Source organism: Cetorhinus maximus, chromosome 8 (genome assembly GCF_964194155.1).
Source record: "Cetorhinus maximus chromosome 8, sCetMax3.hap1.1, whole genome shotgun sequence".
Lineage (NCBI taxonomy): Eukaryota > Metazoa > Chordata > Chondrichthyes > Lamniformes > Cetorhinidae > Cetorhinus > Cetorhinus maximus.
Genome location: NC_135886.1, coordinates 47,599,250 through 47,616,589, shown reverse-complemented (window position 1 = coordinate 47,616,589; position 17,340 = coordinate 47,599,250). Strand labels below are relative to the sequence as shown.

The window sequence follows — 17,340 nt, the reverse complement described above, 5'->3', positions numbered from 1 at the left end:
ACAAAATTTGATACCTAGCCACATGAGATATTGGGTCAAGTGATTGAAAACTTAGTCAAAGAGGCATGTTTTTAAAGGAGTGTCTTCAAAGAAGCAAGGTAGTAATAGTTTGGCCCAATTAACTCATCCTTGCCTACTGCAGTTCAGCATGAGATTTAGCAGTCACTCACTCACTTTTGCAGAACAGCTTCATCCAATTCAGGGTCGCGGGGAGCCAGAGCCTATTCTGACAGGCAATGGGCATTAGGAGGAATACACCCAGAACGGGACGCCAGTCCATCACAGGGCACACATTCACATGCACGTGCACACACACTGGGGGACAATTTACCATAGCCAATCCACCTAACCACATCTTTGGATGGTGGGAGGAAACCGGACCACCCAGTGGAAACACATGCAGACACAGGGAGAACATACAAACTCCACACAGACACCCAAGGTCAGGATCAAACCCGGGTCCCTGGAGCTGTGAGGCAGCAGTGCTTAATAACTGTGCCACCTTGCCAGCCTTAGATTCAGCACTCTTCCTTTTTATTTCATAAGTGAAAGCAAGGGATGAAATTAGGAGGGGGTATCCAATATCTATACTGAGTGGAAGGAACAAAATAAAATGTCTTATTACTCTGGCACAGTAGTTTGCAAAATTAACTGAATTGTCATTGTTGCTTGAGGGTGTAGCTCTTAGCAAAATTCTAGCGAGTAACTCAGCTTTGAACTGTAAAGTTTAAACATTCTTTCCAGTAAACTGCACTGGATTACTGTCCACCATCATACTTGTCTACAAAGTTGAATTCATACCACCTGCAATCAGTCGGCTTCAAAGCATGTTTCAGTACCTACCATAGTGGCTGTTGATTACACTGAGTTGGCAGGGAGCCGCTACGTTCCTTTACTCAAGTGAGTTGAACTGATTGCTGGATTGTTGTGTTCTGGGTACTGTTTTCGGATACGGTTAGTGAGCTGTTGCTTTTCTTTATGATCTATAATAGTTTGAGATTTAACTTATGAAACAAATCCTTCAGGATAAAAGCAAATCTTTCTTATTGAGTTTATTTGCAAAAGTTAACCATTTATCACTGTTAGAAATTTCCATTTTCTTGAAAAATTGAATATACGGTGGCTCCACAGCTTAAGTTATGCGTTTTCTAGCATATCTGTCTTGTTAGTAGTTCAAATATTTCCTGTAAAGCAGATCATGCCTTTCCTGAACTGCCTTGCATTGTCTTCTGAGTTCAAGTAATTAGCCTAGTGTTCCATATTTATGGTCTGCATTCATTATTATCTCACACTTCCATTCAACCTCATCTTTCATATGATCAAGAGCTTACCTTTATTGCTATCTAGTCATGGGTTGTGTAACCCAGTAACCATACCAGTGAAACCCCTCCTGCTAAATGGCCTGCATGTTCCCTCATGTGCATTTCTTACCTACCAGAAGGAAGACCAATTCACACCACTTGTGATCTAAATGGTTGCCAGGGCACTGAAATGAATGACACAGCAGCGCACTTCACGGTGTACACATTTTCTCTTCAGGGAAGATGCTGCCAAAAGCCCCTTTTAAAATCACGGAGTACTGGCCTAAATACAACTTAATATAAAATATACGAATTGAAACAGCGTGGCTTATAGATATATTGGCACAGTGAAATTATGATCCCATAATCTTTCGTACAGAAGTTTTAAATGAGCATCAGACTTGCAATGAGGCAGGAAGCTGCTAAATGGGATCTTCATTGTGTAAAAACTTAGAACTCATTGAGCCGAACCAATCATTGCTGAAGATGCTAACTTTTCTCAGCCATTCATTGTTTCACTGCCAAAGAAAGTAAAGGTAATGGTTGGGACAAAGGGGAAAGGTGCAAAGCAAAAACTTGAAATATTGCACTGTTGGATACCAGGCACTTTGTACAGTGTTATCTGTGTATGAATGTGATAGTTGGCACTTTTGGACCTTTATATGCTCAACTGTTTTGCTAGTTGCTGTTTGTGTGGTTGTAATTGTCTTTGCTTTCCATGTTGATTATTTTTTTGTCAAGCAGGGCAGAAAAACAAGTTACACACAACTGTGCTTACACTAATGTAAGATGCCAAGGATTTACTTACAAATGACCATCACTAACTTAAAGGGTCAGCGTTCAGTTTGAAAGCTGTTCATCATTTCTAAATTCAATCTCTTGAATTATAGAGGCAGTGGGAGCTCCCAGCCAACGGCCTGTGTTTTGTCCTGTCCATAAACAAGAACAGTTGAAACTCTTTTGTGAGACGTGTGACAAACTGACATGTCGGGACTGCCAGTTATTGGAACACAAGGAACACAGGTAGGCTCAACTTCTTACTGAAAAAAGTTTGCAGGAAGAATTTCTGATGGGTAGATTTCACGAAGCTTAAAAGGTTTTTATAAAAAGTTTAATGGTGTTTTCCAAAACTTCTTTGGATGGATTACATAGATAGGACCTATAGCACAGAAATAGGCCATTCAGCCAACCGGTCTATGCCAGTGTTTATGCTCCGCTCGAGGCTCCTCCTAGCCTTCCCATCTAAATCTACCATCGTAACCATCTATTCCCTTCTCCCTTATATGCTTGTTTTGTTTCACCTTAAATGCATCTATACTGTTTATTTCAACCACTCCGTGGTAGCGGGTTCCACATTCTCACCACTCCTTGGGGAAATTCCAGATTGGATTTCTTGGTGACTTTCTTGTATTGATGACCTCTAGTTATGTTCTTGCCCCACAAGAGAAAAAATTCTCTCTGTATCGACTTTACCAAATCTTTCATAATTTTAATCTATCAGGTCGCCCCTCAGCTGCCTTTTTCAAAAGAGGAGACCCAGTTGGTCAATCTTTTCCTGATATGTATACACATACATTTCTGATATTATCCTTGTAACTAGAAGAGGGATGTGAGGAAGATTTTTTTTTAATGCAGCAAGTGGTAATGACCTGGAACTTCTTGTCTGCAAGGGTGGTGGAAGCAGAAACAAATCAATGATTTCAAAAGGAAATTGGAACACCTGAGGAAATAAATTTGCCTGGCTATAAGGACAAGGCGGGAGAATGGGGCTGACTGGTTGCTCTACAAAGAGCTGGCATGGTCTTGGGCCAAATGGCTGCTTTCTGTGCAGTTATAACTAAATGTTTGGATATAAACTCAAAGGACAAAAGCTGTTTATTGCTGTATTGTCAAATAGCCCACAATAGAATTAGTTTTTTATCATGTGACTGAGCCATCTTAATGAGTCTTTGATGGAATTTAGAATTCTCGGAATATAGTCCGTCTAATTAGAGCATAATCTTGAGACTGGAGGGAGAAACGATGTATTACATTTTTGATGCTGATATCAACCAATCGTCTGCATTAGACCCCTCTTTGTTGCTTCTATTGAGATGGAACAATCTTAAAAATAAGCTGCTTTCCCCCCATGTCAATTTAGAAACAGCCCAGGGAAGAGAAGAGAGTTCTCAAAGTCCAGTCATTTTCACCACATGTTTAGAACAACCTAACTCCTTTATATCATCATAGAAGGTATGAAGTGATGGAAGTAGCTACTTCAGAAATCTTTTATGTTGCAGCTAGTAAGTCAGATTTAAGGCTTACATTGTATCCATGTGGCAGAAATGCTTGAAATACTGAAAAGATCAAGCCCAAAGCAGCCAATATTATAGAATATGCTTCTTTCATATTACATGGTAATTCATAATACCAGAGAAGCAAAGAGGTTTGATAAAATCAATTCCTGGCTGCCAAGATCCCAGAATAGTTGGTAAGGCCTGTACGAGCTCATGATTGAAAGGGCATGTTGTTGACCTGCACAGCTGGACTGAGTTTTGCAGCTATTTGACAACAGCAACGATTTGTACTTGGAGTGGCAGTTTTATCTTTGACTGCAATATACTTTAGATGCTTCTCACCATTGCCAATATATTTGCATCCCCTGCATGATAAACTCAGCATACGTCCTGCCAACACAAATATTCCTTTACATAATGTAAAAGAAATGGACAGCAGCAGTGGTGAGCAGAATTGAGTGAACATCAAAAATGACAAAGGAAAATATTAATATTTAGAATTCAATGAAAAGTTGTCAAACACTTGTAAAAGTACTGAAATACCTACAGAGATGGAACTAGGAGAAAAGAGGATAATTGGAGTTATTGAACATGGGTGAAAATTGGCAGACTGACTATCTCCTTGGATTTGGATTGCAATCCAATTTCAAAAAATAGGAGCACGATAGAACTGCAATGAAGTATTCATGTTCATACCTGAGTTTTAATGTAGTTGATTTTTAGAGCCCCATGTAAGATTTAAGGGCGAGCAAGGGAAGGTGATAAGGTATAGATTGAGAACAAAATGCTTCCATTGAATCAAAAAAGGCTTTCCTATGCATATCTCTTCAATTTTATACATTTCTAAATAAACAGAGAAAGCAACAAGATGTGGAACGCTAAAGTATTTTCAGTTAACTTGCTCGTTTGATTTAATTGCCGCTTCATGCTGGAATAGATCTTTACAGCCAGGTACTAATTTTAACTAAGGGCACGGTTCATTTTCAAGACTTTCTATGTTTTGTCCTTTGTTGAATTAACAATTAGTAGTGGTGTTTTCCTACTGGGACCTAAAGTTTGATGCTTATTCCAGTGCAGTTGGATAATGTTCCTTATGTTAATGTTCTTTATTATAAGATAGTGAAATAATTGAATTGGGAATGAATTGAAGTTGATTTATCTAAGCGTTGATATATTTAAATGAGTAATTTTTAGCAAGAACCAATGAGAATTTGAGAAGATAGCTTCCGTTCAATTAAGCGTGATTACTGCACACAGCCGATGGTAAAGGCCGAGTTGTTCAAACCCCAGAGGGAAACTTGAAACAACTGTCATAATCCCTTTTTGCATTTGTAAGTTTCGAGATGCAGGCTTTAAATTCAGTAGTAATAAGACCACCGAGTCTCAAGAGGTTTTTTATAAAATTAAATTAAACATTTATTAATACAAAGATTGTAAACACATATATCTACAAAATTACTACTATAATAACAACAAAAATCCCCTAATTAACCTGACTCTCAGTTACATCCCTGTTAAGGCAACAGTAAATCTTATAGATTTAAAGAGAGACCTGGCAGGGCACACCCTGGACAGTAGCATTCCAAATGAGTTTCTTTCAACTCTGGGTCTTTTGCAGACAGCAGCTTGAGGCTTCTCACACTTGTTGGATCTTAAAAAGCCTCTGCCTTACCCACAATCTCCTTTATACATATTTTTCTCTTTGAATGTAAATTGTCCATTGTATCACTAGGCTTTTAACTTTACCTCATCCAACAATAACACCCTTTCATCCCACCAATTTTATTAGTAAGCTGACAAAAAAATAAACAAATTGCTTGGTGTCTTCTAGCTAGGTGCAAGGCTTCAGCCTTAGTCTTGAATGGTTTATTCAACAAATGCAAATATACACCTTACCTTTTAACTCCCTTACTATTTCCCCAATTAACATCTCAAAACTAGTATACATCAAAGCACCCAGACTGGCTGATTTTAATCCAGTTAAGAAACACACACCCACACACCACACACCATTAAACATTATTTTTAAAAAAATTTCCAACAACATTATGGACAGTATCTCTTCAAGACACTGGGAAATTGAGTGCTTCCAATTTGCATGAAGTGATTAGTAATACAAGTCAAATACAGAAGAACCAGGTGCAGTGCAAGTACTGAATTCGATTGCATAATCTTAAACTGAAAATGCCCCATACTAAATTGGTAAGGAATCTTTTTGGTAACTAATGAAATTGCTGCCTTGTATATTATTTTAAATGATTTAAAATTAATATCTGCTCAGGCAAAAAGCTATCCACTTCTCCAAGATCTAGTGGTTGAATGTCAAGTTATATGGACTGTGCCCCTGCAGAGTATTAAAATAATATGCCTCGATCCTATGTTGATATTTTCCAGTTGGAAAGACAGACTGGTTTTGTCCAAAAAAAACTTACAGAATACTGAAAGGCCTGGATAGAGTGGACATGGGGAAGATGCTTCCATTAGTAGGAGAGACTAGGACCCGAGGGCACAGCCTCAGAGTAAAGGGAAGACCTTTTAGAACAGAGATGAGGAGAAACTTCTTTAGCCAGAGAGTGGTGAATCTATGGAATTCATTGCCACAGAAGGCTGTGGAGGCCAGGTCATTGAGTGTATTTAAGACCAATATAGATAGGTTCTTGATTGGTAAGGGGATCAAAGGTTACGGGGAGAAGGCGGGAGAATGGGGTTGAGAAACTTCAGCCATGATTGAATGGCGGAGCAGACTCGAATGGCCGAATTTCTGCTCCTATGTCTTATGGCTTTATGGTCCAAAATGTAAGTGAAAGAATCATCAATTGACAAAAGAATAGAATAGTGCTGAGTAGTCGCAATCGTGAAATAGAAATTTATACTTATGCAAATATATCTTAAAACGACTAACTCGTTGTACCTAATCTTTACAATTAAGTGATTAAGTGCCATTCAGATAACTTTGCAAATATAGAACAGATTTTTCTGTTAGTTTACAAAAAAAGTAACAACTTTAAAGAGTTTTTTGAATGAAATTTGCCCCCCCCCCCCCCGCCCCCCCCCAGTAAAAAGACGAAAAACTCATTCAGAAAGGTATGATACTGCAGCACATTTGCTGTTGGGGCCTTAAGTACATTCGGCTGAAAGTAGCTATATTTTAAAAGATTTAGAAACGCTGTGCTCTTTGAAGCTCCAGCCACATTGAATATTCATAAACAATAGTTTTCAATGAGTATCCTCAATTCAGTGCTAAGAAGTTGAAGAACTTTATTGTGTATTCCTGGTGCTTGTGTCTCAGGAGCATAGTATATATTCATCCAGGACATATATTTAGTCAAATTCTTGAACTTCTGCCACTATTGGCTGTTTTAATTTGGCAGAGGTGCACAACGAAAGAGCTTTTTAGCTCCAGGCTTTTGTCTTTGTGGAAGAAGTCATCCACACAGATACTGAGACAATTGTATCACAAGTAATTAGAATAAATATGAGCTTACCTGCAACTGAATGTCAGACAAGCAGTCTAACAACAGCAATGAAAATCTGGGTTTTGAATTGGCTACTCTGCAGAATATATGCCATCATCAAAGGCCATCATGTTTTCTATGGTTTATTGCAAGCTATTTTGGCATGCTAATGTTTCATTACACCTTAAAATCCTACTAAGAGATTGTGAGAAAAAGGCTGCCTCCTGATCAAAAAAAAATTACAGCTAAAGTTGAATTGAATGTAAATGTAATGATGAACACTCCTTTGGGTAATTGGGTTAAATTGCAGAAACCCCAAGCAATGCATATTTGAAGTTCTCATCAGTTCCCCGTAAGGCCACCTCTATGCCTGTGTATCTGCATAGGTTGTAAAATTCTTCTTCCTTTCATGTTTAGCTGAAAGCTCTTCAAAGCAGGCTCCTATACTTCACCAGAATTATGGTTTGTAAAAAAAACACATTTTGTATTAGTTTAGTTTGTCCTGCTATAAAGTAAGCAAACCGAGAAAACTTGTGCTTGCGTGTTTTGTCCAAAGACTACGTTTAATTTTTGCTATTTCACATAGATTTGCTTATTTAAGTACTTCATTTCAAGTTCAGTAAGAAGATTTCAAAGGGTTTTGCTTGATTAACCTGTGTGAAGTGTTTCAAAGTTGTGTTGAATTGTCCTGCTTGCCTACAAAGCTAGCTACTATAAACAATTCTCCATAACTGAACATGCTTAGAGCTTCTGGAAAGTGTCTGGCATGGCTGATAACCCTTCTGCATTATAGGAAGGATGTGATTGCACTAGAGAGTGTGCAGAGGAGATTTACCAGGATCTTGCCTGGGCTGGAGAGTTTTAGTTATGAGGGGAGATTGGATAGACTGGGGTTATTTTCCCTGGAGCAGAGGAGATTGAGGGGAGACATGACTGAGGTGTATAAAATTGAGGGGCATAGATAGGGTAGACAGGAAGGAACTTTTCCCCTTGATGCAGGGATCAATAACCAGGGGGCATAGATTTAAGATAGGGGGCAGGAGATTTAGAGGGGATATGAGGAAGAATGTTTTCACCCAGAGAGTGGTGGGAATCTGGAACTCACTGCCTGAAAGGGTGGTAGAGGCAGAAACCCTTCATATCATTTAAGAGGTATTTGGATGTGCACTTGCGATGCCATGGCATACAAGGCTATGGGCCTAGTGCTGGAAAATGGGATTATTATAGTTAGGTATTTGTTTGACTGGCGCAGACTCGATGGGCCTAAGGGCCTTTTTCTGTGCTTGTAGACCTTAATGACTCTATGGATTGAAATGAGGAGTGAAACCCTGCATATAGTCTAGTAACAAGCTTGCAGTATCCTTAATATTCCTATATTAATGTTTTGTCAAAGGCTACATCTCAGACTAAACACAGAGCGAAGTTTCGGATTGAAGGAATGCAAGCTTGCCAGTGGAAATAGCCTTTTGCAGTCTATATGAGTGAAAAATATTGAAAGTAAGCTTGAATCATTATACACCCAAAGTGTTAGGCCATGCTAGCGAAGGCAGATCTCTGTAATCTGCACTCAAAAGTGCCAAGTTGCTCGTTACACCTCTATCAGATGAGATAGCCAGCTCTGTAAGAAAGGTAAACATATGTGAAAAATTAACTTTAAAAAAACAGCACACTGCCAGTTTCTGACACAACTTTATACTGCTTTGGATGTCGATCCTTCATCAGAACTGACTAAAGCTGCACTTTGGAAACTTGAGCTTTTTTTTTCTTGCTAAATTTTTCTTCGCACTGAGTATAGATGCACAAAATTTGTTGCATGTGTGATTTAATGAGTGTGGAATACCAAAATGTTATTTTTGTCATCTCAACCTTGGTAAGCGAGTAGTCAAGGTAAATATCTACTCCCTTATTTTATACACACATTCTGACTCTGGTATGAATTGTATATGTCTGGTCATCCTTATTTTGAGGCATAAAGCATGGAAACACTCAACAGGTCTGACCTTAGTATTTCTAGGATTTCTGTTTTTATTTTGGGTTTCTAGTGTCCACAGTATTTTTTGCTCTTAATGTTTAATCTAGTGTAGGTAATTAGCTCTGGACTGTCTCTGGCTAGAAACCCACCTGTGCTGCTTTGTGAACGTAACCTGGTTCTCACCATAACTGCTTGGCATAAATATTTTGGGATGTGCTCCTATTTCAGTTACCATTTGGTTTGCGGCTATATTCACTGCCTTTGTGCACTATGATACATTTAAAAGTGAGAAATTGTTAAGCCTTCTGGAATCACATTGAATGTAATTTCTGATGCATTAATTCTATTTTAAAGAACTACCAGCAAAGAGTACACGTAAAGTAAAGTATGTGTTCTAATAGTGTTCAGTTTCATTAACCTGCCTATTGCCCTGAGACCTCTAATTACATTCATAAAAAGTGTCAATTTAATTAGTCTAAAATTTCTGGAGGAGTTTGCTTACTCTTAGCCAGTTTTCCAACCTATTTACTAGATAAAATTTGATGCTTTCAACACTTTACAATTCTCCTTCCATTATAAGGAATTGATGTTGCTTACTTGTTCTATAATTTATTGCACCACCAAATGCTGAATATTAAGTATTCACTGAAATATATAGGATACTAATTTGTCAAACTTCCACTGGAGACTTAGCCTGCTTGTCCTAATGTTGCTTAACAACCCTCAGTTTAGGTCGGCTTAAATTCTTTTAGAACTTTGCTTTGGTTGCTTCATTGAGTGTCTTTCTTCACTGATGGTCTCCGGGCGTTCTGCACTCAGACTCTGTTTTTCTGATATCCGTTAATGATTGGGCTTAGAACCCAGTTAGTTGCTGGCCGTAATTTCACCTTGTATTGGCATTATACTTTTTTTTGGATTCCATTCTGAAGTCATTCAGTAATTTTTTGCATCTTGGTAATCTCTTTGTTCTATGGAAAGATGATATGGATCTGTAGTGCATTGAAAATGGTATTTTTCTTGAGGTTGTTGCAGAAATTCTTTTGCCTTCATGTGACAGAAAGGAATTATTGTAACACAGTAGTATTGAATGACCTTGTATGTTTGGCAGAACCTATTTATGCTGTGTCTTAGGCCATTATTCCTGCAAATGAAAATGCTCCCTTCCACACTACTCTCATGGTAATTTACGTTTTAATTTTTGTGAATTCTAAATAATAGTGCAGCAAATTACTATATTTGAGACCAAACTCTGAATTGGTATTTATTACAAAATCAAATGATACTAAACCAATTGAAGCGCCAGTTAAAATAACCCGAGGAATCATGTCTTGGCTTGGTTTGAGTCCAAGGGTCCTAGAGGTGAGGCCTTCAGCTGATATGCGAGTCTGTGTATATATCTGGACTTGCGTCACAGGTCTCGCACTGTCACCCAATGCAATATGTATGTAGAATGACTATTGAACAATATTTTGATTTGTACTATGTACTTTGTGTTTGGGAAGACTATCTTGAATGTAATCCATATGATTACATTTAGCACACTCTAAAACTACAATTATTAGTCCATATATTTGAACAAAGCATATCTGTGTAAAATACATGATCAGTTTTAAAGGCTGTTTTTCATTGATGACTTTTCCAGCAAAAAATGTGTACCTGCAATGAAATTTACAGATTTTTATGAAATTAATTTGAAATTACAGATTTTTATAAAATCTTACTAATTTAAAAAAAATTTCAATTAAATAATTTGCTCACCAGCAAACAAGTGAGAGAATAGAAAAAAACTTGCACTTACATATTGCATTTCATAACCCTAGGATGCCCAAAAATGCTTTACAGCCAACGAAGAAGCACTTTGAAATGTGGTCGCTGTTGTAATGTAGGAAATGTGGCATCCAATTTGTTCACAATCTGGTCCCACAAATGACAAAATAAGTGACCAAATTGTCTGTCCTTAGGCATTCGTTGAAGGATAAATATTGGATGGATGCTGGGAGAACCTCCTCTGCATTTAAAGTTGCACTGTGGATTTTTTAACATTCACCTGAGAGGACCCTGATTTAATATCTCAAGGATGGCAACTGTGACAATGCCGCATTCCTCAGTGCTCCACTGAAGTGCCAGACTAGATTAAGGGCTAAATTCTTGGGGCTTGAACTAATCATTGTCTCACTTGAGTGAGTGCACTGTGGGTTCATGTCCCACTCCCAGAAACCAAGAACTGTGATTGTACTCGAAAAGAGTTGCAATCTGTGACTGTTGATAACTCGAAAGAGTATTACTGAGTCAGTGCTGACACCCAAGGTCTCAACAAATCAGTAATTCAGAGAAACAGAAGCATCAGTGCATTAATAGTGTCATGGTAATGAAGGAAAAAAATACTGAAATACGCCTGGAAATATTGGACTTTAAAAAACTCCTGTTTTTTTAAATTCACACAAACCACTGGCTGAAATGCTGCAAGGTGACTGCCTAAGAGATAATGGAACCCCACCGTATTGCCAGACAAGGTGGCACTTCAAGGACATCCAGAAACTAATTGCTCCCTCCGGTAGAGACAATGGGACATAATGGGAGATAAGCATCATCTCAAGAAAACAAAAACAAAAATACCTGGAAAAACTCAGCATGTCTGACAGCATCTGCGGAGAGGAACACAGTTAACGTTTCGAGTCCGTATGACTCTTCAACAGAACTAAGGAAAAATCTCGAGAAATCCTGTGGGCAATGCCCAGACAGATTTTTGAATTTGCTCCCCACTTGGAATATACCAAGCAGGGGTTAAAAGTGAGCTGAAAAGCTGCCTCTGTGTCTGTCTGTCTGTTAGGTGTTCTCTGAGAGAGAGCAAGTGCTGGAAGTTTGACTCAGAAGTAACAGCCACATATAGTATCCCTGCACATCACCATTTTGCAGATATCCTGATCTCTCTCTCTCTCTCCTCTTCTCCTCTGAAGTCAACTCTGCTGGAACCTTGAAACTGACTGTTCGCCTACCGGAGTCAATTCTACTGGAATCCCGAATGGCATGTTTGCACGTTTATGTTTGCACATTTATATATAAATATGTTTTGTCCTTTTCTTGCCTTTAGTAGTTAATAAACTTTTAACTCTAACTCAGGAAAGTTTTGATCAAATTCGTGTCTTCAAAACCAGAACGATTGGATCTGGGGATAAAGGTATCCGCGAAAGAAACCACTTTTAGATTAAATCTTGTTGCGACCAACAGAAGTGGGTGGGAGCTGAATAAACACAGGGAGCCAGTTCACCCCTCCTCACCTGGGGCATAACAATTTGGGGGTGTCCCAGCCAGCCGGTACAACTTGAAGGGTCTCGTCTGGATCAACAACTTTGGAGAACCTCACTTGTGGGTGGGTCATAACAGTATTGCTTCTAACTTCGCCACTGGCTGTCACTTGCCTGAGACTCTGCTGATATACTTATGAGGCTTTACTTGCAGTTTGCAGAGTGAGAGTATTTAGTCATCTGATGACTGCTAAAAGTAAAAAAAAAAAGAAAGCTAAAGGCTTTGGATATTCAGTCTTAAAAAGACCCAATTTAACAATTTAAGTGCATTAACAAATAAATATTTTGTATGCTTATGGCTTTAAGTGCTTGCAAAGGATGTGTTATACTTGAAGTCATTAGGGTTTAGCCACAAAAAGAAAAGAACTGGGATGAATGCCCCAAGGAGAGGGAGCAGTGCAGGCAGGTAGTAGCTGAAGGGTGGGCTATGGGAAGGGGCTCACAATGTGTTAAGTAAGGCTTAAGTTAGCTGGCTTGAGACACAGTATTCTATTGCCAAGGATGGGGAAGAACATGGGTTTCCTGTGAGCTGATTCACAAACTCAGTGGTGCTCCTTCATTAATTAACAGGTATATATCAGTCGCCTCGTATTAGTATGAATGGTCTAATTTTGTTGATGGCTGGTATTTTATGAATTCATTTAATGACTGATATCTGATGCTTCATTAATTTATTGAATTGTTGGTGTGCTTCTTATTGATCTGGGGTGTGCTTACTGCTTCATTAATCTATAACTGTCCATTGCTGCTATAATTTATTAATTTGCAAATGGCTGCTACTCTCGTGAATTTATTCCATGGTGGCTAATGATTGATTTATTGCCTGCGTAGCTGTGCTCAAAAATATATTTTTCAAAGTGGTGCGATGCCTTTGCTTACTGTGGGTTGAATTTTCTCATTACAGTTGTAGTGTCAAACAAAACCAATAAACACTTGGTTTTAAGCTAAACCCTTTATTTTGTTAACTATTAATTACTAATTTCTATATTGCTTTAGAGAGGATGCAGGAAAATAGATTGGAGAAGCTGGGTTAGTTCTCCTTAGAGAAGGGAAAGTTGGGAGAAGATTTGATAGAGGTATCGAAAAATGTGAAGAGTCCAGACAAGAGTACATAGAGAGAAACTGCTCCCATTGGAATTGTCAAGAGACCAGAAGACATAGATTTAAGGTGCTTGGCAAAAGAACCAAAGGTGACATAAGGAAAAACCTTCGTATACAGTGAGTGGTTACAACCTGGAATGCACTGTTTGAGTGTGAGAGAGAAGCAGATTCAACCATGGCTTTGAAAAGGGAGTTAAATAAGCATCTGACTGGGGAGGGGGCAGTGGAGAAATTGCAGGGCTGTGGGAAAAGGGCAAGGGACTGAGTTGAGCTAAATTGCTTTTGCAGCGAGGCAACAGACTTGAAGGACCAATGGCCTCCCTCTGTGCTGTAACCATTCGATGATTCTATGCTATGATAGTAGCAGCTTGTGTTGTTCGTCACATTCGTTGGGAATATTGAGAGAAAGCTATTCCAGACTTGTGCAGTGTCATGGTAAATTGAGTTGTGATATATTGTAAACTACAGGATAACACCTCTTTGCATTGCCGTGGCATCGCACTCTTCAGTTTAAGTCTTAAAGCAAATCACAGCTATAACTCTGCTAACTTAACTGTAACTGTAAAGATTCAACAGTTTCAGACCGAAGTTAATATTTCTGTTTTTCTGAAATCCTTGACGGCTGATGGCTTAAGGGCATAAGGCATGAAATTTAACAGTGTGACTAAATTTAAAATGTCAAAATAGCTTGCATTTATATAGAATCATAGAACGTCTACAGCATGGAAGGAGGCCACTTGGCCCACTGTGTTTGCAACAACCGATAAATGAGCCACCCAGCCTAATTGCATTTTCCAGCATTTGGTCCATATCTCTGCAGGTTAGGGCACCTGGAGTGCATACCCAGACACCTTTCTGCCTCTACTACCCTTTCAGGCAGAGTGTTCCAGACCCCTACTACCCTCTGAGTGAAAAACCTTTTCCTCATCTTCCCTCTAATCTTTCTGCCAATCACTGAATCTATGCCCCCTAATCACTGACCCCTCTGCTAAGATAAATAGGTCTTCCCCATCCACTCTATTCTACATCTCAATCAAATCTCCCCTCAGCCACCTCTGGAGAACAACCCCGGCCTATCTAACCTTTCCTCAAAGCTGCATTTTTCCAGTCCTGGCAACATCCTCATAAATCTCTGTACGCTCTTGAGTGCAATTACATCCTTAATCCTTATGGCGTTTTTAATGTTGAACGAGCCCAAGTATAGAGGAGATATTAGGAGGGATGACTTTAAAAAAAACTTGATCAAAAATCTGGGATTTAAGGCAGGCTTCCATAAACAGAGGGGTGGGGAAGTAGTGAGGAGGTTTAGGAAAGGAATTCTAGATCTTCAGCTGTTTCGGTCCAGTGGTGCGACAAAGATCATAGTCACGCAAGATATAATTTGTCACTTTATTTAAGGCCCTTTGACTCCTGTACTCATTAGAAACTTAATTGGAGAGGTTCAAACATGGAGCTGTAGGAAAGATGGATATGGGTTTGGGAGGTCTGAAAGTGGCAGCCATGAGTGAGTTTGCGCTATATACAGTAAGCAATGGTCTATGAGGAGAGCCATAGTCCTGCAGGGTTGCTTTGATGCGCTCTATTGCTTTGTTAAGCTTGCAAGGTGAGCAGATGAGAAGGGCCCTATTTACAAGATTGCTGATAAGGCCAAACTTATAGCATATGAAGCTATATGAACCCCAACAAGTGAAAGTAAACTTGCAGTAGGTAATAATGAAGAACTCAGCTGATTTCCCAACTAACAAGTCAAGGAAAGTGTGTTAGACTACTTCATCTTAAAATTGAATTTGAGCACTGGATGGAGCTTATTAAGGTGTGTAAGGAAATCCTTCCATGCGGTTTGCAGATTCAAAGATTGCGAATGTACCCTCTGCATATCGAAAATATGCATGGGTTATGAGGCTAGGGTTCATACTGTCAAAATGGGAGAATAAACTTAGCTGATATAATCTTTATAACTTCTTCTCGGCAAATCCAACCAAGGATGTAGAATTGAATACGCGAGAGAATATTCTTGTCAGAAAGATGCTTCCTCCTACTCAAGTAAATACAATTGCTTAAGTGCAATGGAAATAAATATTCGCTTTCATGCTTTTATGTTTCCAATTAGATGAGCATTTTTATACTTGGGAAAGAGGTTATGCAGCTTGACTATGTTACTGTGCAGTTGTCTTCACACTGAAACAGAAAATCTTGTACAAATTTAACTAAACTTTCAAGTCGCTATCCATTGCAAAATCCATGGATACCATTTCTTTCACCGTATTAAGGGCTGTTCCATACTGCTTTAGAGCTACAATTTAACCCTGCTGTGAAAACCCAAGCACAAATTTGAACAAAAAAAAATCTTTTATTCAACAGATTCAAAATATTTCAGAAATTTTTCAAAATAATTCAGCAATTAAATACAATTCTGAGTTTAGGGATATTCTGTTTTGCTACAGGGTTTATACCAATTAAAGTACTGAAAATTTTAAAAATTTTGGTTTGTCTTGTGGTTTCAATACTGATATTTGAGTGGAATCTGAGGTTTAGAAGCATTAGATGGGGTTGATCCTGGGGTTTGGCAGCACAGCAATTCCATTACTAAAGTTTTTACAGTGGTTAGTGGGAGGGTGATGTTTGATAAGCATCTAGGAAGTGTTTCTAGAATTTGTTAGCACTGATCTGGACACTTTAAGAGTGTTACAGCTTGAGGAAGGTTGGGGATGGAAAGAGTCATGTCCTGCAAATTGGTAGCACTGAGGAGCTCTTCTGAGGACAGCTGTGCTGTGCAAGTTCTGGAGTTCAGCAGTACTGTAGAAGGGGTTTTGGACCACTGGCCAACAGGGCTCAAGATTTGGCAACACTGCTCAGAATGGAACTTGTTTCCTAACTTGTACCACATTCTGTTCATCAATCATCCTTCTGTTCATTGATCTATATTGGCTCTATACCTCCTTTAGTGAATTTTGTAACAATTTCTAGGTAAAGCCAAAACCCTGATTCAGTAGTAACTCTAAATTTCTACATGCAATTTTTGATTTTTGTGTAAAACGCTTTCAAGAAAGGTGCTTGTTAAATCCATTTAAAAATGGATCACTTGTCAGTCTGTTTTGGGATTCTAACTTTATATTGAGGCCAGTTGTACAGTACAGCTTTGTGTCTGACAGACTTGATTATTTATTCTAGATTATTCTGTGCTGTGATTTTTTTTTTTGCATCTAATTTGTAGACTACAAAGCTACTTAAATTATTTACAGGTTGAGCTCTTGACTCCCTGTCATGGAAATCTATCCTGTCAACTATCCTGCACAGTGCAGGCTTGGTTTGTCAGTTCTTGGGGCATTAAGATTTTAATTCTTTGATCTAAAATTCTTGTGATACTCTTTTTTTGCTTAATTTTTAGTGTAAAACCAATTAATGGGTTTAGTAGTGTACTGATTTATAGTACTAAACTAGCAACTAGAGTTTAACAATTCAAATTACACCCTAGTCTGGTTAAATTTATTAATAATGCTAAATCTGAAAAAAAATCATGAAGGCTGTTGTTATTAGAAGCCTGATCTGTCTTCATATGGTTAACTTATAATGTTAGAAAGTCTACCTTGAAGATCTATTATCACCTTGAAGCAACTGGGATTGGACAACAAATACATTCTTGCCTATATTACCCACATCCAGGGACATAAAATAAAAAAATACTCAAATCTACCCATTTATATTGTGGGGCTGATTTTAATGCATTTAGGATAATTGGAGACATACCTGCGGTACTTACATTTGTTGCTTAAAAGCTATGGTTGTGATTGTTATCTTACGGCAGACATTGCACCAGGCACCAATTTAAACAACACACCCCAGTAGCTTGTACAGTGCAAACCTAGAACCAGTGACATGACTTGCTGATGCTGCCTCTGCCAGCCCTCTTGCTACTGAAGGGATGCAGAA

General features: G+C 38.6%; 1 protein-coding gene across 4 annotated transcripts in view; it reads left to right on the top strand.

Moving 5' to 3' along the window:
* trim33 (tripartite motif containing 33) overlaps positions 1-17,340 on the top strand; it is a 182,514-nt gene that overhangs the window by 83,018 nt on the left and 82,156 nt on the right. For all 4 annotated transcript variants that reach the window (XM_078546786.1, XM_078546787.1, XM_078546789.1 and 1 more), the window contains exon 4: positions 2,192-2,324. In XM_078546786.1, coding sequence (XP_078402912.1) covers positions 2,192-2,324 — 133 coding nt within the window. The remainder of the gene's footprint in view (positions 1-2,191; positions 2,325-17,340) is intronic.